A 22,560-nucleotide genomic window follows, 5' to 3' on the forward strand; every position below is an offset into this window, starting at 1 on the left:
AATAAATTTAATTTAAAAAGTAAGGAGGTATTTATTTACCCAAATTAAGATCAAAATAAATTATTAAAGAAAGAAAACAATTCATTTTTGTGTTGTCAAGACCTTGTAGGTATTAAAGAGGTGCACAAACGTAACCTCTGCTTAGCATCTCTTAACTTGTGGCAGGATTTATGGATCAACACACCCCCAAACTTATTTTCAAGTTTGAGGCAACTTAATTTAAAGTTAAACCAGGATTTAATCAGGTTTAACAATTAAAACTCATTAGTGCAACTCGGTCTTAGCATTTATAATACTTTCCATTTTTAAAACAAAAAAACTACTAAACAACCTTATTAAACATTCCTGCATTTGATTTTTAGCAACTATATAAATGTCATATAACAATAATCTTCTCGTACTGTTGTATTTTTTGTAGATTTAATGACTAAAAAAGTCTCTAAGTAATAAAATACTGAGAAAAAACAGGCACAGAGGTGATTTTTCTGTGCTTAAAACTGACATTAAAACACATTTTGATGCTATTTATCCTTCAGTATCTGAATCTTTCTCCATCACTGCTGTTATTTAATTTCCAAATAATCACAAGGAAGCTAGAAGAAAGTTTAAGATTTTTAAATATAGTTTGTGTATTTTTCAGTTGCAGCTGCAGAGAATCAGCAGCTCTTAAAGCTGAACTAGTTTTAAACTCACATACAGAAAATACTACTGAAAACTACACAATTAGAAAAGTCGTCTGGAGGACTAAATTCACTGTATTTCAGAATAAAGGTCAAATTTAATAGCAAAATATTGGTTTTAATTTAATCAACAGAAGCAGCTTCAACTTTATTCTTTATTTTACATTAATTATGGTTGACAATCACTGGCTTTATTGCTTTATTTAGATTCAGACACATTTCAGTTTACATTAAAACACATTAAAACACTTTGGACTGTACGGTGGAGTTTAACTCTTCACTCCTGTTAGGTTTTAGTATCGTCAGTTCCCTTTCAGAGTTAAATACGTGTTCTGGATTAAGACAAACATGAGCAGAAAACAGCAGGAGTTAAAGGTACAGGAACATTCAGGTGTTTTTGCACTAAAATATGAAACATCACTGTTGTAACCCACATGTCAGGCAACGCCAGCGATTATTCTGTGCATTTTTAGCATTTTTATGCTTTTATTTTGTAGCGGCACAGGAAAGAGAGCTCGATTTTCAGGTTTTCCCAAGTTTAGCGATTTAAACAGATTTTAACAAAACACATACGACTTAAATTCCCTTTAGTTTGATTATTAGGCAGCTGTCGAGTTGAAACTGAAATCTGGTTGCTAATTTTTTCTGCTGCACAAAGAAAAGTCAAGTATTCATCCTCTGGGGAGCATAAAAGCAAAACCTAAAATAATTAAGAATATGAAACAGAATTTTTCGGATCACTGGTACATTTTTAAGGTGTTTCTGAAAGAAAAACTCAAACCAAATATTCTACAAACGCCCTCAAACGTCACATTTTCTGAAATTTTCCTCTGACGAATATGAACATTGGTTTGGGAGAAAACACTCAGACAGTAAAGCCCATGTGTAAAGCTGCACGACTAATCGCTTAGTTGTCGATCATTAAATTTATCCTCAACTATTCAGACAATCAATCAGTTTAAGTTATTTATAGATTAAAACATTCTAAATTCAGTGGCTGCTGCTTCTAAAATGTGAACATTTAATCGTTTCTTTCCTCCTCTGTGACACTAAACTCAATATCTTTGGAATTCTCTGGCTTTGAGAAACATTGATGGACATTTTTCAACATTTTCTGACTTTTAAAGACCAAATAATTGATAAATCCAGACAGTAATCAACAGTGGGAACAATCAGCTGCAGCCTAAATGTGAGGATTTTTTTTTTTTTTACACATCTGCAGCTGTTCTGCCTCCCGACACTGAACTGAAATTATTTAAAGGTGCCATGCTTCAATATCAGATGCGTTACTGATGCATCCAGGAATAAAGAAGCTTCAGTCGATCTAATCAGACTCCGCAGAAGTCGGTGAGTCATTTAGTTTTCAGAGATGCAGATTTGTGCCTGACAGACACAGATGAGGGTTTACAAACTCCTCCTATAATTACAAAACTCACATCTCAGGTTACTGAGAGAAAAAACAAAGTATTATAGAAACAATCCCTTTATGTGAGTGTCTGCAGGCTCCAGGATTTACTTTGTGCCCACGTAACTGTAAACTGAATATTCCGGGTTACACTCATCTGAGGACGTCAGCAAGAGATTCAACAAGTTTTCTGAATAATTAATCACAAAAGTAATCTGCAGATGTCTCAGTTCTAGCACAAGAACCACCACAGAGATAATTTAGCCATTTTTCAGCAGATGACAAGGACAAAGTGCAGAGCTGAGAGGTCACTGAAATCAGAATAATTATTCCCAAATGCAACCAGTAGATTTCGTAGGAATCAAAAATGATGCTGGCACGAAAACAAGAAGTTAGATGTTTTAGAGATTGTTCGCCTTCATGCAAGAAGCAGGAACATCCACAAGCAAACAGGCTGATATTTCCTTTGATATTTCCAACTTGAGACAAAATCAATATCTTGTTCACCAAAATCACCAGAATGGCTGCAAATTTACTGAGGAAGCAGAAAAAATTGAGAGTGACAGGGTTTTTGTTCAGGTTTCCGTCATCTTATATGACTTTGAACGCTGCTAAATTGTGCGGAATTCATATTTTAACCCTCAAAACTTCCCCACAATCGACGCGGATAAAGACTAGAGATTCACATCACGTTTGTGCAGTGAGGAGTTGATGAGAACATTGATATCCAGCCTCCATCTTCCACAACCAGCAGAACAAACACCTTTAAACATGTGAAAAAACACCAGAATGATCCTTTAACTCCCAGCTGCTTCATGCTTCAGTGCTGCAGACTGAAACTCCCTCACTTTAGGTTTTGCAGTAAATGAAGAATCGCTCCGAAGGCTTCGATCTGATCCGGATGCAGTTCATGTTTTTGGGTCGGTGGATGGGCGGCGCCTCAGCAGCACTTCTTCCCTCTCTTCCTGCGGTCTCGGTCTCTCTGGGCGTTGATGTTCACCGTGTCCTTCTCCCTCTCTCGTTCCCTCTCGGCTCGGTTCTGGCTCTGCTTCTTGGCCCGGAGAACCATGTGGGTGAAGGCCATGAACATCTGAACAAAACCAAACAGACTGGTTCTTCAGGAGTTTCTCAACATGCTTTGGTCGGATATTAGGATCTTGTTGCTGCAACTTTTTCGGAGCGGATCCCTCAGATTTATCTCTAAGCAAACCCCTAAAATGCTGTTCTGCACTAAACCTGACACTGAGGTGCTGCAGCATCATGTTACTGACTTTGGTATCAGTGTGTCTGAGTTTACTTATTTAAACAGTGAGATAACGCCGCCACCATCAGGTCAAACGATGTATCACAACACTGCCTTGTAGAATTTTCATTAAGAAGAAAACTTTAGATATCACCGACCCTGCAGACGTTTCAGATAAATGTTTTTAAAAAACTGAGCCTCTCATAATTTGTTGGCATTTTGACAGCAGAATATTGTTAAAGATGAACAGTTAAATAATGAAAATAATAAATCACACAGGATTTCTAACAGTTCTGAGGGATTCACTTGGGAGTAAAATGTGAAAATGTAGAGCAATAACTATACGTGCGAAGATACACCAATAACGATAGATAATGATTGACAGCAAGACAAAAATGAGTATAAATACACCAAATACAACTTTGTGAATTCTGAAAAATAGGAATATCCTTGACTTACTTCTTCTACATTTACGTTCTCTTTGGCACTAGTCTCGAAGACGCGAACGCCCACCGACTCCCCAAAACGCACAGCGTCCTGGGTCTCCACCTGTTTCCTGGCAGGGTCGTCGTTCTTGTTTCCCACTAAAATAAGCAGCAGGACAAAACATGTTTTAACCTCTGTGCTGCAGCCCCTACTGAGGACAGCACCTGCAGTTGGTAATTAATATAAACTCAGCTCAGTATAACTACAAATATGGGAAATTCTAAGTTTGTAAGGGTTGTTTTTTGTAGAATAAAAGTATAATCCGACTATTTTCTGGTTCATTCTGAACAACATCACAGCTCATAAAGGAAAGCGTAAGTTTAACAAAACCAGAGAAATTACAAAGAAAAAGGGACCTTTTCTCAGAAGAATTCTACACAAATTTACAATTACAGTTTTTTTTGGCCAGGGAACCCCATCGCACTTACAATAGTCCTTATCCTGCAGAACAGACACAAGTGATTTTTTTCATGTAACTCACTGAAAGTAAGAGTTTCTGTTAGTAGTTTGTCTGACGTACCCAGAATCTTGCAGACGTTGTCGCAGTTCTGGGAGATTTCGTTTAACCACCTCTTTACATTTACAAAAGACTCTGGATTTGTCACGTCGTAAACAATGATGACACCGTGGGTGTTTCTGTAGTAACTGGAGATAAAGACACAGATAAAGCAGAGTAAGCTGATGGCACCACAGTTTAATGTTCAGTCCTGCAGAGAAAACGAAGTCTCAGTTTGTATGTTCTTACGTTGAGGTGATGGTTCTGAACCTCTCCTGTCCCGCCGTGTCCCAAATCTGCAGCTTCACTCGTTCTCCGTCGATGTCCACCGTCCGGATCTTAAAGTCAACGCCGATGGTGGTGATGTAGCTGCCTGCAGGACACGAATCAGAATCAGAATTACACAGAAACACACCACAAAGAGGCAAAACAGTGTATGAATGTAGGAAAAACAAACCAAAAAAATGGCAAAATATGTAGAAATATATAAATATATACAAAGTATGTCTCAAAAGTCTTTACATTTCTGCAAATATTTTTATGATATCTTTTCATGGGACAACACTGAAGAAATGACACTTTGCTGCGATGTAAAGAAGTCAGTGTACAGCTTGTATAACTGTAAATGTACTGTCCCCTCAAAATAGCTCAATACACAGCCATTAATGGAAACAAAAGTGAGTACACCCCTAAGTGAAAATGTCATACTGTACAGAAATGCAGAAATAAATAAAATAGCAAATATATTTTGGTAATGATATGGATATAATTACATTCCTTTCTAGGGTTAATTTTTGCATTTTTATAGAGCAAGTTAACTAAAATAAGAAATATAAGTAAATGTTTGAATGACATAAAGAAGAAAATAAACAGATACAGAAGTGAAAGTAGAAATACATAAAAAAATAAATAAATGTGCAGAAATATTAAAATTTCTAAATATAAATACATACATGCATCTAGAAATAAATTAAAAGAGTGAATGTAGAAGAAAACACACACGTAAATAAATAAATAAATGAAATACGATAAAAAAACTAATTCGTAGAAATACAGAAATAGCCAATATAAAAGCCAAATGTACAGAAATGTAAAAATAAATTCATCATTTAATTATTTCCTTACTAAAATATATTTTTCATTCATTTATTTACATGTTTTGCCCTCTATAACAGGAGGGCTGTCATTTATGAATAGTACAAAGGATTTTTGTGACCAATTATCAGGATGAATGTTGAAATCTGTCCTTTAATTAATCAAACAGGTAAAACTTAAGTAAAAGACATTTAGACGAAGCTCTGTGTTGGAGTTTGTGTTTTTCTACTGTTCTGTGGGTCTTGGTCTATGAGTATGTGGAGACTTTTAGAGGAAACTCTGGATAGTTCAAACAGCTCTAATAAACCTGCAGACACTGGATTCCTCTGCCTCAGAGTAAAGTCTTGATGTGTGAATAAAGTCGTGTTAACTCACCAGAGAAGGAATTGTCTGCAAAGCGGAGCAGGAGGCTGCTTTTCCCCACATCTGAGGAGGAAACGGAGCTGATTAGAAAAATAAAAACAACTCACTTTGAATAAGACCTCAGTGGCTCATCGGCTGCCAGTAAAACGTACAGGAGGAGGAGGAGGAGGCCAGATAAGAAAAGTGAAACAAAGCGAGGAATCAGAGCAAAGGTTGAACTCACAGTAGAAATATGTGAGCGTTAGGTGTGGGATTAAAAAGACAATCTAGAGAGAACCTGCAGAACACAGCATGAAGTTATCTGCAGAAAATTGACATTACTTTACCCAGTTTGATGATAAAAGCGTAATATGAGAAAATATGTCCAAAAAAATGTAGAATTCTCGCATTTGCTTTATCACAAACTGATGCAACAAAACGTTTTGCTGTCTGACGTTCAAATTCAGACAAAAAATCTGATAAATGAATGAATGAACCATTTGATGTGTGGGCTGGTTGTGAAATCTCTGTATTTTCGTGCTATTTCTGATGTTTCACTGAACTAAAACGTCTATAATATTTGAGCAAATGAAACTCCAATTAATACAAATGTCTTCATTTTGCCCACCAACAGTCAAAATGCTCAACATTTTAGTTCACTGTTCATGAAAATAAGAAAACTAGGTAAAAGACACATTTGACAAGCTGCTACCAGAGAATTGTTTTTGCTTTTTTTGCTTAAAAAAATCATCAATATCACAAAGGTTGTCATTAGATTTTAGTACATCAACAAATCCACTCATTTAGTCGAGTGTTTGTTACGTTCTGGACTCCGTATCTGTTATTTCAGATCATTTGATGAACTAAAATGCTCATTACGCTGAATAAAAGAAAGTCCAGATGAACAAAAAACTGCTTCAGTTTGTCCAACCAACAGTCAAAATACCCCAAGTTTTGAGTTTACTGTCAGAAAAAAATAAAACTATCCAATATTCACATTTCAGAAGCTGTTAATGGAGATTTTTTTTCTGTTATTGCTTTAAAACATAATCATCCAAAAGGTTTCCATTAAATGGCAGCCTGTCTGATGAGTCAAAGCTTCAATAAGTGGGTTAATTCATTTCAATGGTTTGTTAAAACAAGACCAGACGTGACCTGCTGAGCCTGTTTGCAAATGAAGCTCTGGGAAACTTTATCAACGAAAGATTCTGAGATGATTCTGGAGGAAACGTGTCTGAATCTGTCGCCTGCATGCAACTGAATTCTTCTTGAAACCATCCACAGGTGAAGCTCGGCTGCAGCACAGCGATGAAATCTAATCGCTGAGCAAAAATAACTCGCATGAAGGTGACCTACAGTGAGTCATCAGCTTTAAATCATCCCGGTCAGGATGGATTTCTGCCTGTGAAGCTCCAGGTTACTGTAAATTATCACTGAATCAATGAATCTGTACCGAACAGAAAAGATTAGAAAACACTGTTTTTCTGTGCATGTATACCGATTACAAACCCCGGAGCTGTTGCTGTAGGTGTTGGAATATTAAATGTCACTTGATTGTAAAGTTTTGTGCCTTTAATCAATAACTTTCAATTGCAATTGCTTTGATTATCAACACATCTGAGAATTATATTATTTTAGTGTTTTAATGCCAGAAAATAGACAAATATGTCCAATGTAATGCCTCTTAAGTGCTTCAGTTTGTATGACCAACAGTTAAAATGCCAAAATTTGAGTTTGCAGTCTGAGAAAACAACAAAACTAGCTCGTATTAATGTTTGCGAAGCTGCTACTTGAGAATTTTTGCTATTTTAGCTTTAAAAAATCTATAATTCGGAAAAAGGCTGCGATTTATTTACAGTCATTCAACAAATTCACTCATTATTTAATCATTTCGGAGTGTTTGTTGGGTTCTGGATGCTGTATTTGGCACAAATCGCTGCATTTTCTTTATATTTCTGATTATTTGACGAACTGAAGTGTCTAATATACTGACTAAATGAAACTAATCAACAAAACTGGTTGAAAAATTAAATTGCTAGTTCGATTTTTGAGTCTATTTACAACATATAAGAATGTTTTTAAGTGGAAAAAAGAGGAAAGACAAGAGAGCTTTCATAACTTTTCATCCTTCACCAACCTGATAGAAATCAGAGTAAATCAGCACCTAAAGCATCTAAAGAATCCTCAGACTAACCTGTGCACAAACATTTACATACTGAGCAGCAACTTTAGCTCACTGGCTGGTTTTTAAACCTCTTCTCCTGTATAGAGTTCAGAAGTAAAGCTGAAAACTGCAAATATCAGGAGAATTGTGGATTTTGTCATAAAAGCATCAAAAATAATATTAGTCACACAAACCTTCAAAACAGGAGCATTTTTTCAAGATGGCCGCCATTTCCAATAAGTAGAACAAGATATTTTAACACGGCGTGATCTTTTAGAGCAAATCATTTGGTTTTTATATGTGCAAATTTAGCATGTACAATACAAATTTACAAATCCTAACATTACAACTTACACCTTAATAGCACGTTTTTGGTAAATCAGAAGTGTATCTCAGCACACGAGCTCATGTTCCAGAAAGATCAGTGGAGCTTTTCTTCTCTTATTTCAGTATTTACTCTTGTGGTATTCTGAGGAAAAGGACAGAACATCAGCCTGCAGAAGACGAGGGATGTCCACATGTTCTAATCTGAACCAAGTAAAATAAAAACTGTTCAGAAACAAGCATGTGTCCGAGTTCACTTCACTAATGTGAACATGTTTTTGATTTTCACCATTTTTATATGATACTTAATTTGTTAGGTGTTTTTGACTATTGGGGATGGTTGCTGGCATTTTTCAGTTTTTAGATATTTTAAACACTAAATAGTTGATCGGCGATGTGGGTAAGTAATTAAATAAAGTGCTGTTTGCTGCCTTAATGTTCAGACTTTATAATGATGATAAATTATAATGATAAATAAAGTATTTTTCATTTCATTTACCTCATTTTATGTGTTCATTAAAGCTATTTGATAACCTAAAGAATAAAGTAAAACACTAAAAGGTCTTAGACATTACCAAAAAAAAATAAAAAATACTAGTTAAATCTGACCTCCTCTGGGGATATTGGATGTTGTAAGTGTCAGGTTATGTGAGGTTGGTGGTCAAAGGCCGAAAAGTTTGGGAGACACAACCAGATTGAGCACATCATATTCCTGTGATTAATCAAATTACACATGTGGACAAAATTGTTGGTACCCCTCGGTTAATGAAAGAAAAACCCACAACGGTCACAGAAATAACTTGAATCTGACAAAAGTAAGAATAAATAAAAATTCTATGAAAACTAACCAATGACAATCAGACATTGCTTTTGAACCGTGGTTTAACAGAATTATTTTAAAAAATTAACTCATGAAACAGGCCTGGACAAAAATGATGGTACCCTTGACGTAATATTTTGTTGCACAACCTTTTGAGGCAATCACTGCAAACAAACAATTTCTGTAACCGTCAATGAGACTTGTGCACCTCTCAGCAGGTATTCTGGTCCACTCCTCATGAGCAGACTGCTCCAGTTGTCTCAGGTTTGAAGGGTGCCTCCTCCAGACGGCATGTTTCAGCTCCTTCCACTGATGTTCAATAGGATTTAGATCAGGGTCACTTCAGAATAGTCCAATGTTTTCCTCATGGGTGTTTTTATCTGTGTGTTTTGGCTCATTATCCTGTTGCAAGACCCATGACCTGCGACTGAGACCAAGCTTTCTGACACTGGGCAGCACATTTCTCTCTAGGATACCTTGATAGTCTTGAGATTTCATTGTACCCTGCACAGATTCAAGACACCCTGTACCACATGCAGCAAAGCAGCCCCAGAACATAACAGAGCCTCCTCCATGTTTCACAGTAGGGACAGTGTTCTTTTCTTGATATGCTTCATTTCTGCGTCTGTGAGCATAGAGCTGATGTGCCTTGCCAAAATGTTTCAGTTTTGTCTCGCCTGTCCATAGGACATTCTCCCAGAAGCTTGGCGGCTTGTCAACATGCAGTCTGGTAAATTCTAGTCTGGCTTTTTTATTATTTGTTTTCAACAATGATGTCCTCCTTGGTCGGCTCCCATGAAGTCCACTTTGACTGAAACAATGACAGACGGTGTGATCTGACACTGATGTACCTTGACCTTGGAGTTCACCTTTCATGTCTTTAGAGGTTGTTTTGGGCTCTTTGGGTACCATTTGTATTATCCGTCTCTTTGATTTGTCATCAATTTTCCTTCTGCGACCACATCCAGGGAGGTTGGTTACAGTCCCATGGATCTTAAATTTCTGAATAATATGTGCAACTGTAGTCACAGGAACATCAAGCTGCCTGGAGATGGTCTTATAGTCTTTACCTTTGACATGCTTGTCGATAATTTTCTTTCTAATCTCCTGAGACAACTCTCGCCTTCTCTTCCTCTGCTCCATGTTTAGTGTGGTACACACCATGTCACCAAACAGCACAGTGACTACTTGTAACCCTATAAATAGGCCAACTGACTGATTATAAGTTTGTAGACACCTGTGATGCTAATTAGAGGACACACCTTGATTGATCATGTCCCTGTGGTCACATTATTTTCAGTCTTTTCTAGGGGTGCCATCATTTTTGTCCAGGCCTGTTTCATGAGTTTATTTTTTAAAATAATTCTATTGAACCATGGTTCAAAAGCAATGTCTGAATTTCATTGTTTAAGTTTTACTGAATTTTTATTTATTATTACTTTTGTCAGATTCAAGTTATTTCTGTGACCGTTGTGGGTTTTTCTTTCATTAATCGACAATTTTGTCCACCTGTGTATGTGGTACGAATGTGTTGTTTTGCAGGCAGAAAGTGTTAAAGGATAATTCTGGTTTGTTTTGGCACATTAATGGGAAATAAAGCAGGTTGAAACAAGCCAGAATTGTCCTTTAAAGCCACTTGTATGTTCAGCCCTCCATGAACTGGATGCAGATGGATTATAAATGATGCACTAACTGGAGTCGCCGATGATCAGCAGCTTAAACAGATGATTGTAGTCTTTTCCTGCCATCTGGACGCCTCAAACTCAACTTCCAAGTAAAACCAGTTTCATAGGAGGAGGCGACGATTCCTTCTCTCCTAGCGAACATGCAGAGTTTGTGTAGTTGCTACCAGCTCAGAGCAGCACAGGAGCGTTTCTCCTGCCAGAACATTTCCAGTTGCACTTTCTGAGTTTCAGTTCAGGCGTTCACATCATCCTGGTTGGTTTCAGGGTGAAACCGCAGCAGCCGGCAGAATGTGTAGCACTTCTGGAGAGCTGTGCACTTATGATTCATGCTTGACGGCCGAGAGCGGCTGCGTGGTTCCACCTTAGTTCCAGTTCCACCCAGTGACTCTCCTGCAGGGGATTTCCAGCTCTGTTGTATCAGTGCAGCAGTAACACTCCCACAGCAAGTCCTCACATCTCCGGGTTTGGCATTTTGTTGCTGATGCACTGATCATTAATCCAGTTGTTATCAGTTATTACCCTGAACTCCATCCCAGTATTTTAAAAAAGCAGTGTCACATCTGCAGAGGTCCCTTTGAGTTCGATCCCTTTAGTTCCTCTGGTTCCCAGTTTCATCCCAGGAGGGCTTCAGCCTGCAAGGTGCTGAACAAAGACAGGGAGGGAAGGTAATAAGAGGTTAGAGCAAATCATTTTTGATTGCTGTGTGCAGCCTTTCCCCTCCTTACCTCCCGCCTGCTCCTCAAACAACAGCTGAGTCACTAAATATAACTTCCTCATCCTGCTTTATCCAACCCCCATCTGAGCTGGGTCACACTGTCAACCCGTTATTGCCCTTTACTGACTGCCTTAAACATAAATGCATTTAGTAAAACACTGGATCTAAGCTGGCTAACGTTAGGACTGTTTCCATGAAAACAGGAAAGGCTGGGACCTTGCTAATGCGAGCTAATCTATCCCGGGAATGCTGCCTTGGTCGTGGGAGGAGGGTAACGCGAATCCCCGCTTTGAGAAGTGGCAGTTTACGGAGTATTTGTGTGACAACAAATATTAACAGCTTAAAACAATAAAACTCCACACTGCACTGAGTATTTTACTTGTTATTAATCATTCGGCTTTCATTAGGTCACCCAAACTGTAGTTGTTTTAACACAAAATACCAAATCTGAGAAGCAGTTCAAGCTGCTCTGTCAAGACTTAGTGCGAGGAGCGCAACGCAAATCGCCGTTTTAAAAGGTGTCAATTAAAGTAATATTTGTGTGACAGCAAATAATAACGGCTTAAAACAATAAACCTCTACTTTTTGCGGACTGTTTTACGTGTTATTAATCATTCGGCTTACATTGTGTCCCCCAAAGTGCATTTGTTTAAATAAAAAATATCAAATTTATGTCACAGTTTTCGCATTTTGCAGCAGACTTCGCGCGATTAATAGAGGACAACTGTTTAAAGTACAGTGATTTATGTACTATAACTTTATTTCAGTGCCTTGTTATTTGCTACAGATGACGAATTTCAGTATAATACGGAAGGTTTGCGGACAAATACCAAAACTGTGTATAGTAATTGGGCAAAAACACACTTGCCGACAGACACACTAGTGAAGTTGATTTCTTACCGAGATTTTGAACGCAGTTTGGCATAAAATTTCCTCGACGCGGAAAGGGCATTCACAGGTCGCTGAATGAACTAGCAATAAACCTTTGAAACATATGTCCTTGTCTAGCAATAAACATCTTCTTTTATACGACGTTACTATCAATCATTGAGTAAAAACACCGGAACTAGGCTAGGACCTTGCTAATGTGAGCTAACCTAGCGTCGGGACGCTGTCTTGTTCGTGGGACGAGGGCAACGCGAATCGCCGCCTTACAAAAAAGCAATTTAAGAGATTCTTGATGTGACAGCAAAGATTAAAGGCGTAAACATTAAAACGCCACAATTACCGAAATCTTGTATTTGTTGTCCTTCGTTCGGCTTACACCATTTTCCCCAAACTGTGTTGTTTTAGTAAAAATGACCACATCCGAGAAGCAGTTTTTTCTTTGGTTTGCATGCAGGCGAAACGCCGCTTTAAAAAGTGGGAATTAAACTGTTCTTTGTGTAGACGGCAGAGAATATAGAATATAACATTAATTCATCACACTTTACTAAGTCTTATTATTGTTATCCTTCATTCGGCTTACAGTACGTCCCTCAAACTCGAATCATTCCGATGAAAAGTAGTGCATTTGTGTCACAGTTTTAGCATTTTGCACCAGATTTGCACTGCGCGTTTAAGAGACGACAGCTGTGTAAAGTACAGCAGTTTACTACAACTTTAATTTAGTGCATTATTGTATAACTAATGATGACGAATTAAAGTGTCATACATAACGTTTAAGAACAAAATAACTATTTAAATGCACAATATGAGGAAGACGCACTTCGGACATAGACAGATTTTTTTGTCGAGATTTTATACAAAGTTTGGTGTAAAATTCGTCCGGAAACAGCATTAATTGAGGGCTACAGGTCGCTGATTCAACCAACAATTAACCTTCACTAAACAGTTCCACTATTAAATAGCATAGTTTTTTTTTCCTCCCGGTCCAATCTAAATTCACTGGGACAAATAGTGGAGTCAGGCTAGGACCGTGCTAATGTGAGCTAACCTACCCCCAGTTTGCTGCCTTGTTAGTGGGAGGAGGGCAACGCGAATAGCCGCTTTAAAAACAGCTATTTCAAAAAAACTCTTTATGTGTCAGCAATTAATAAAAACTTAAAAAACAAAGCTCAACAATTTCTAAAGTCTTGCATTTGTTATCGTTCTTTCGGTTTACATTATGCTACTAAATGTATGTGTATAAATATTCAAATTTGAGTGAGAGTTTTGGCAGTTTGTGAGACGTTGTCCTTTTAATGGATAACAGCAATGTATGCATTAAAAGTGTATTTTAATCCAATGTGGTAGGTCTATAGACGACGAATTGAAGTATAGTACATAAACTTCGAGGAACAACCCCAAGTCCTGAATGTTATGGGGGTAAAAACATCTAGCAACAGATTCCTATTTTGTTTGCTTAGATTTTGAACGTAGTTTGGTTTACAGCCAAACCGAACGTTAGCAGGTCGGTGATACAACTGATTTTGCCTGCTATGGTTGCACTAAACTGTCATGAACGAACATTAAACTGTTAACTGTGGATATTTTTTGACCCACCACTGTGGCAACACTATCCCACTTTCCCCTTGTGCGACCCGTTCTATGTTTAAATGGTTGAACTGCCAAACTTTCTACGAATATTGTTGCTTTTAGCTAAAATTCAATTTAATAAGTTATGCCAAGGATTTGTAGTGTTTATGAGGATATGGGAATAAAGACATAAATGCGTTCCTCAATTCGGCTTACATTAAATCGAGATAATTTCGTTTTTCCCCCTAACCGTTAAAAGTATCGTTTAGTCCAGTGGTAACAAGTTAAAACTGCCAAACCACTGACCGGTGCATAAACGGAGTGAAACTGCAAATTACATCAAAAACGAAAGACTTTAAGAGGTGGATAATGTAGCCGGAGAAGCAGAGAAGACATACAAATGTCTAAAAAGTATTAATCTGTGTTTGTTGATGTGTGTATCGCCACCGATAAGCAAGAAAACGTTAAAATTTCCAGATTTGTAGATCCAGTCTGGAGCGACGGGCTCCGGGCCTGACGCTGGCCTGCCTCCCCAGACGTCAGGAAACTTCTCGGAGAAACTTTGAAGCAGCCTCCCGTTAAAAACTTACTTCGGTTATCTGGAAGGTTCTGTGTTCGGTAGGTGGCTCATGGTTCCGGCCCCCTGCGTTAACACGCTGGTTGAGTCCCGGTGCAGCCCGCTGGATCTGGATCACGGCTCCGGTCGGAATGTCTCCCTGCCGACCACACCTGCCTGACCCGCTCTCATCATCTGATGCCGCGTTCAAGTCATGTGGGAGAAACCGCCACCGAGCAGCCGCTGTGTCAACAAGGAGGCCTGCATCAGTTTTTTTTGGGTTTTTTTCCTTCTTTCTTTTCTTTTTTTCTTTCTTCCAGATTTAGTCCTAATGCACCTCAAGAGGGAATGTAATTATTCAAATGAGAAAATATCACATTATTTTACCCGTTTTATTAATGGTAATGAATTTCTGACTACACGTGCTTTCAACTCTTACAAAGATGACATGATTACAGACCAGAGCCTCTGTTTGAAATGGAGTGGACTTTTCTTAATGAAAAATCAATCAACTGAGCACAAATAAACACAAAATCACTAGAAAGAGCTACAAAGCCACCACAAAGGGAGACACAATAACAGCAAAGTGGGACACAATAACCATAATGACTTGAAGATAAATAAATAAAGCAGAGACATTTATAGCTAAACTACATCAAAGAGACACAAAACAGCTAAAGACAAAAAAGGTCACGAAGACATGCCAAATGACTGCAAAGGGGATGCAAAACAGCGACTGGAAGACTTTAAATGATTACAAAGAGACACAAAGTAACCAGAGACACTTAAAGTCTGACAAAAAATGACCACAAAGGCACACAAAATTACAACAAAGAGACACAAAATGAGCAAAAGGGAAACTAAGAGACACTCAAAACACAGCCATAGTGTTAATTTTCACTTTCTGCTGTTTGAATTTGTCTTTTTCAAAAAATCATTGATAAAACAGTTTATTGTAAATGTCGTCAGTAATGACAAATAAATTAATAAAAGACATGACTTTTAGTCGACAGTTTCGTCTTTAACGAAAACATCTGGATGTTCACAAACATGTGAGATTTGTGTAAATGAATCAACGCCCAGCCGATGTCTTCATTCCAGTTTCATTATTGCAACAGCAGCTGAGTTGTATCCGGTCAGTTAATGCTGAGTAAGATTTCCGTCCATAGATAGTGTCAGCCTCGCTAAAGGTTGGTAGAGTTCTTTAGAAATAGCATCTTTGGAGATGAAGCTCAAAGAAAGAATATGAATGTACAAACTGTCAGTTCATCAGTGACATACCATCCAGTATCTTGACACATTGTCTACATCTAAATTTATTTCTGGTCACATTAAGGCGTTAAAGGTTGATGAAGGTGAACTTTTTCACCCACAAATTCATTTGAAGTTTTTCATGCTTTAAGGCAGAACTGCATCTGTGATCAGTTTTGTTGCATTTAGTCTGTAATTTGGATGCAAGTTGTTTATTTTTTATTACATCAACACATTTATAGTTGTTGTTTGGGGGATCAGTTCACTGTTGATGTGGGTTTTTTCACGTTTCTATATCATCCACTGTTTTAGCTGAACATTATCATTCATTTGGCAGACTTCAGTTTAATATTCAGATCAGATTAGACAGAACTTTATTGATCCCTTTGGTAGGGATCAATAAAGTTCTATCCAATCTAATCAGCCTCGTTTAGCTCCACAAAGTAACAAAAACTGACAACAAAGACATAAAATGAACACACAAACACACAAAATGACTACAAAGACACAAAAATAATCACGAAAGCACACAAAACACACAAAATGACCACAAAAAGACATAAAGTGAGAACAAGAACACATAAAATAACCACAGAGCGGCCAAAATGGCCACAAAGACGCAAAACAAACATCAAGACACACAAAAGGACAAATAACAGACACAAAATGACCACAAAAGACACCCTCACCTTACCCAAATTATACAAAACAGGGAATAGTGTTTCCTCAGGATCATTCATAATTTATAACATGACTTCATGCAGTCAGACCGAACTGAAAATTCTCTTGATCAGTTTTGGTGCATTGAGTCTTTAATTTGGACATCTGTTTTGGACATACACGTTTATAGATGTTGTTTGTGGGATTAATTCACTGTTAATTTGGGTTTTTAATATTTTTTATATCATCCACTTTTGCAGCTTGGCAGATTTAGGTCCAGTATTCATCCTTGTTTTGATGTTTTTGGTCTCCACCATCACCTGTGCAAAATATTGAGTTTTTTTTTTGCAGCTCAATACTAAAATATGCTCTTTAGATTGTCTCTAACAGAGTTGGTTATATTTTAGAGCCTTTTATCTGAAAATAGCAGCCAAACCTCAGTCTAACAGCTAAACACTGAGACATAACTCCATTTAACCACCGTAAAGCCAATTCTCTGCACTATCAGAGACACTTGGATTTAATTTCTTATACAATATCAGTTCTAGCCGCTTTATGTTTGATGTACTGCAGCACAGCAACAAAATTGAAAAAACCCACACAAATAAAATGTACAATTGCCTTTTATTATTATTAATCATTTTCAACAAAGAAATTAACCACATGTTTCCGTTCACATTAAATGGAAATCGCGGATCTGTTACGTGATAATAACCAAAATACAGACAGCTCATATCTACAGGTAGAACTCAACAAACAGTACAAGTACAGAGGGACAGTGTTACTTAACTGTGAATGCTTCTTATTCAGCTCATAAAAAGAAATGGAAGAGTCAGCCCTGACATCCACAGATCTACTGGCCGCTGGCTCTGAATCCATGTTGTCCTCCAGTTCAAACAACACAGAAGAAGAAGAAGTAGTGTGGCGTCGCCGAGCTGTCGGATCATTTCCTTCGTCGGCTGCCTGATGAGCGACTCGGCGACTGTCTGCTGCCGCTTCTACACGACAGAAAAGACAAAGAAGGCAGAATTTATCAAAGCTCACCAGCATCGTCATTTTTACATTGGTGCTGAACAGTGGCACGTACAAATCAAGATTTATTTATATTTCCACATCCAATGAGAGACCTATACGTAATCAGTTAATAAAGGGATGTTCTAATGGTCGGACATGACACTCGTTCAGCGTCTACAGACCTGCGACTCGGCGAAGACGCTGCTGCCCTCATGTGTCTGGGAGGAGAATAACTGAGTGAGCGAGAATCTCTCAGGGAATCAGCCGGAACCCGACGAGGCCGAACAGGGCTGTAAGGAAAACATACAAGTCTTAAAACTACAGCACCGCAGTGAGAAGATACATGGCTGCAGTGTAACTAATGATTAATGAATGGATAAAAATATCAGTTCATCAATGCATTGCAATACATTTTTTCACAATTCAATATCGATTCAGAGGCTTTTCTGAATCGATTCAACCCCCTAACCCGTCCTGTCCTTTCTGTGCAAACTGCCGGCAAGCTCTGCCCGCACACAGAAGACAACGGAGTCTGTGGCTGTCTTCATATGCAAAGACCTATGACTGTACAGTGTCGTGAAAAACACAGGTTTTAAGAAGATGCTACACACACTCGAACCCCGATACGCCACAGCAACACGCAAACATGACTGAAATCACCGTCCCGAAGGTGTACGGAGAGGTAAAGACAGTGGCTTTGGAGTCGTTGAAGTTGGCAGAGAGAGTGGCTCTTACATGTGTGTCATATTTTTGACTTTTGCACTCCATATTCAGCACCCATATTATTGTGCTAATTCATGTTTTATTGGTAAAAACATGTTATAAGTTATACCATGGCTGGTTATTTTGAAATTATAAACATGTGCTCTAATGAATTATTTGTGCATTTTGACTCGATATCAAAGTGTTTCAACCAATATTGAATCGAATCGATATCACATTGTTACCCAAAGAATCGAACTTGAATCGAATTGTGAGGTTCTCTACAATACCCAGCCCTAATATATAAGCTGGTACTCAAATGAGAGTTGAGAGTGTATCAAAAACTATGATGATTCGATTATTACTCAAAGCTTTTATCACCGTCACGGGAAGCATCCTCAAAAAACAGCTGAGTAAATAAATAGCTAAAATTTGAATGTAGACTAAAAGCAATTAAAAGTCAGCTTAAAGCATCCGTTAGCGAAAAGTCAGAACTAGTGAGCTAAAAGCAATAAATTGTTGGCTAAAATTCTGTTTTAGGATAAATGTGCTGAAGCTCAGAGTCTAAAGAACATCTTTTTATCGCTCCTCTTTTTCTCACCTCTTTTTCGTTGTTTCCTTTTCATTGTCAGATGAGGAGGACGAGGAGTGAGAGCTCTGAGTTTTGTCTGTTTTCCTGTTGAAAAGAAACAGTAATAAATATTAATTAGAACGGAGTTAAGCAGCAACTCACCTAAAGCTACTTTATCAGGTCACTCCATTTCAAATCATCACGTATTAAACTATTTCTGGTCCGATTTGTCTAAAAATGTTATAGTCTCAAAAGATATTAGAGAAACGATAGATTGATATGTCGAGACATTTCAGAGCAAACTGCCCATTGACTCACTTTTCGCAGGTTTTTTTAAAATAAGTATTTCATATATCAAGCAAAGATTTAAGTTGTGTTAAGTATTCCTAGTTCACGATTTAGTCTTAAGTAAATCACAGATGTTTGAGCAGAATGGATTAACACTGAAAGCACTGATCTATAAAACAGCAGCTGTTATATTGTGTCTCCTGCTCACCCTTTTTCCTGCTCTGCCTCAGAGTCAGAGCTGTCTGAAGAGGAGGATGAAGACGAGGAAGAGGAGGATGATGAGGACGATGAGGAGGAGCTGGAGCTGCTGCTGCCTTTCTTGTCTCCTCCCTCCTTCCCGTTCATGGCGCTCTTATTTCTGGCCGTTTGCTCTGGCGGTGGAGCCGGTTGGACTAGCGGCGACGGCTGCTTCCTGCTCGCACCTCTCGGCGGCTGTTTGGCGTCTGATTGGCTGCCGGCTGGAGACCTTCGGGACGGCGAGCTCCTCCGGCCTGAGGGCGGAGCGTGGGAGGAGTCTCTGGAGGAGCGACTCTTCGGCTCCCTGTCCTCCCTCTTCTCCTGACTCTCAGGTACTGCTTTGGTGTCTTTTCTCTCTCGCGGCGGTGAAGGTGAGGACGAGGAGGAAGAGGAGGAGCTGGAGGAGGATGAGGAAGAGGAGGACCTGCGAGGTGGAGGAACATCTTTCGGCTGCAGACGTTCCTTTTCTCTCTCTCTTTGCTGTTCTACCTCCCTCTGTCTGGTTCTCTCACGTTCTCGCTCACGTTCACGCTCACGTTCACGTTCTCGCTCACGTTCACGTTCACGCTCACGTTCTCGTTCTCTGTTCACGGTCCAGTTGACGCTCTCGTTCACGCTCTCGCTCTCGCTCCCGTTCACGCTCTCGTTCACGCTCTCGCTCTCGTTCTCGTTCTCTGGACAGGGATCGACTGGTTCTCCTTCGTCGCTGAGGAGAAGGAGATCGACGAGGTCTGGAGGAGGAAAATATAAAGAACAGGTGAGTTTCAGAGCAGCCAGGAACGTCAGAGGGCATGATGAGGATGATTTAACACACAAAAATGTTGCTTGCACACAGTCAATGTGAGTGGGATGTAACTCAAATGCAAAAGAATTAACAATATGGGACCAAAAAAAACTCAAATAGTTACATGTGACACAAAATGATCAAAATGGAACAAAAACCAACCACAAACAGACACAAACTTAACAATATGAGACACAAAGAGACACAAAGACCAAAAGGGGACAAAACAACTACAAAAAGACAAAGTGCCAACAAATGAAATGAATGAAATCAGACACAAAACGTCACAACTGTACCACTAAATAACCAAAATGGAACCAGAACCATTAAAAAATACAGACTGAGCATAAAGAGAAACAAAATTAAAATATGTGGACACAAAAGAGATGTAAATTGTCAACACATTAATTTAATGCATATTGAACTTTCGGGAATCAACTCCAAACTAACTGATGTCAAAGAAATTGTCTGTGGTTCTGCATTTTGTTCAGAACGTGGAGTGTAAACTTTGCAAACAGCAAAAAAAAAAACACTAAGCAATCAGATCATCGCGTCAGTCGATCATAATCAAGTTCAAATTATTTAATATGCTGCAAATATAAACTTTTTACGTTGATTTAGACTCCATTTATATTAATAAGGCTTGCAGGAAGCTCTTAGCCTAAAGATAACAACCACATTAGTTTTCTCCCCGGGACCAATCGATTGGTTGAAACATCAGATGTGCAATTTCTAAAAGCTGGACCACTTTCAATGTAAATACTGCAGCCAATCATATTAATAGAATTGTACGAACCCAAAATCATGCTTGTGATTAGTATTGATTTAATTTTGCAGCCCTTCCTTCCTTCAAATCCACGCTTTCTGCATCTGTATGCGCACGTGTTGATACAATTTGGCCGGTAACACACAGAAAAACCTCAGAAAAAGTGTGTTTGCAGTGTCCCTGCTCAGATATGAACGTTTATGAAGAAAGTTCTTGTCTTACCGGCTGGGGGGGCTGCGCCTCCTGGGACTTCTGGATCTTGATCTGCTTCTCCTCCTTGGACTCCTGGTTCTGCTCCTCCTAAATACCCTGTCCCTCTCTCTGTCCCTGTCTCTGTCTCTCTGTCTGTCTCTGTCCCGGTCTGTCCAGGCTGGAGGAGGGGAAGCTCTTCGGGACCTGGACGGTGGTTCCTGGTACTGCCTCGGTGGAGTGCGACGGGCTGGGGATGCGTTGGAGGTCCTCTGGGGAGGAGAGCGTGACCTCCTGGCCAAGGGGCTGGACCTGGTGGGCCTCCTGGATCCGTCCCTGTCCCTTCCCCCAGCTTTGGCCTCGGACGGGGAGTACCTGTTGCTTCTGGGGGGCGATGGAGGTGGACTGGGGCTGTCGGCCTGGGTGGGGCTGTAGCGTTCCTGGCCTTTGGGTCGGTTCTCAAGTTTGTCTGCTTCCCTCTGCAACCGTCTGGGAGCGTCACTTTCAGAAGCCACACCTTCCTTCTTACCGTTTGCTAAATACCTCTGAAACGCAGCGCCGACGGCAGACTGACTACTTTTCTCAGGACTGCTCGCAGATCCAGTTTTCTTGGCTTCCCCTTCGTCTTCAGAGGAGGACGAGGAGGATGACGAAGAGGAGGAAGACGAGGAGCTGTCGCTGTCGCTGCCACTGCTGCTGCTACCACTGCTGCTGCTACTGCTACTGCTGCTGCTGCTCTCTCGTTTTTTCTCGGCCTGTTTCGTCAGCTTTTCCTCGGGTTTCTCCTTCTCCTGCCTTTCGTTTACCTCTGGTCTTTCGCTCCTGACCTTCTCTGCTGGTCTGGATCCTTCTCTCCTGCTGTCTGTAGAAGACCTGACCACCTCCTCTCGTCTTCTGCCTCCTTCTCTGTCCTGTTCTCTCTGCTTAGCGACCTCCACGTTGGCTTCTCGTCTCCTTTCGCCCTCCCGTTCTCTTTGGCGTCCATTGGCGACGGGCGATGGCGACGGGTTTCCGTCCCGCCTGCTGACGTTTTTGTGCTGGCGAGGAGACGCCTCCCTCTCCGGCCTCCTCCTATTGTCACTCCTCAAAGGCGGATCTCGCTCAGTCCGGCGCTCCCTCTCGCCGCTCCTCTCCCTCCTCAACCTTTCCTTCTCAGGCGGTGGTGGTGGCGGCGGCGAAGGAGATGAGGAGTCGTGTCTCGTCTTTTTGTTCCTGTCGGCATCTCTGCTCCTTTCTCTCCGACTCTCCTGCCTTGGAGGAGGTGGAGGAGAAGGAGGAGGAGGAGAAGGAGATGAAGAGGAGTCATGTCTGGTTCGCTGAGGAACGCTCTCCTTTCCTTTGTCCCTCTTTTCTCTGCTCCTAGAACGCCTCACTTTCTCCACATCTCTGCTTCTGGAGCGCCTCCCTCTCTCCCTGTCTTTTTCTTTGCTCCTTGAACGCCTCGCTCTTTCCCTCTCATATTCTACACTCCTTGAACGCCTCCTTTTTTCCATGTCTACACTCCTTGATCGCCTCCTTTTGGCCATCTCTGGGCTCTTTGAACGCCTTCGTTTCTCAATGTCCACACTTCTTGAACGCCTTCTTTTTTCCATCTCAGCACTCCTTGAACGCCTCCTTTTCTCTACATCTA

General features: G+C 39.8%; 2 protein-coding genes across 2 annotated transcripts in view; both read right to left on the reverse strand.

Moving 5' to 3' along the window:
- Window positions 1-865: 865 nt before the first annotated feature.
- LOC103363946 (ras-related protein Rab-35) lies at window positions 866-14,865 on the reverse strand. Its single transcript, XM_008290926.1, has 7 exons — window positions 14,503-14,865; window positions 10,749-11,382; window positions 5,781-5,831; window positions 4,560-4,683; window positions 4,335-4,459; window positions 3,788-3,912; window positions 866-3,175 (listed from the first exon to the last, which is right to left on the reverse strand). The coding sequence occupies exons 2-7, from the start codon at window positions 10,801-10,803 to the stop codon at window positions 3,026-3,028; spliced, it is 630 nt and encodes a 209-aa protein (XP_008289148.1). The 5' UTR covers window positions 10,804-11,382; window positions 14,503-14,865; the 3' UTR covers window positions 866-3,025.
- A 2,119-nt stretch (window positions 14,866-16,984) lies between these two features.
- srrm2 (serine/arginine repetitive matrix 2) overlaps window positions 16,985-22,560 on the reverse strand; it is a 12,074-nt gene continuing 6,498 nt past the window's right edge. The window contains 6 exon segments of the mRNA XM_008290927.1: window positions 16,985-17,377; window positions 17,576-17,683; window positions 18,697-18,771; window positions 19,163-19,815; window positions 19,817-19,922; window positions 20,964-22,560. Coding sequence (XP_008289149.1) covers window positions 17,323-17,377; window positions 17,576-17,683; window positions 18,697-18,771; window positions 19,163-19,815; window positions 19,817-19,922; window positions 20,964-22,560 — 2,594 coding nt within the window. The 3' untranslated portion in view covers window positions 16,985-17,322.

Source organism: Stegastes partitus, unplaced genomic scaffold, assembly GCF_000690725.1.
Source record: "Stegastes partitus isolate 25-593 unplaced genomic scaffold, Stegastes_partitus-1.0.2 Scaffold704, whole genome shotgun sequence".
In the NCBI taxonomy this organism is placed as follows: Eukaryota; Metazoa; Chordata; class Actinopteri; family Pomacentridae; genus Stegastes; species Stegastes partitus.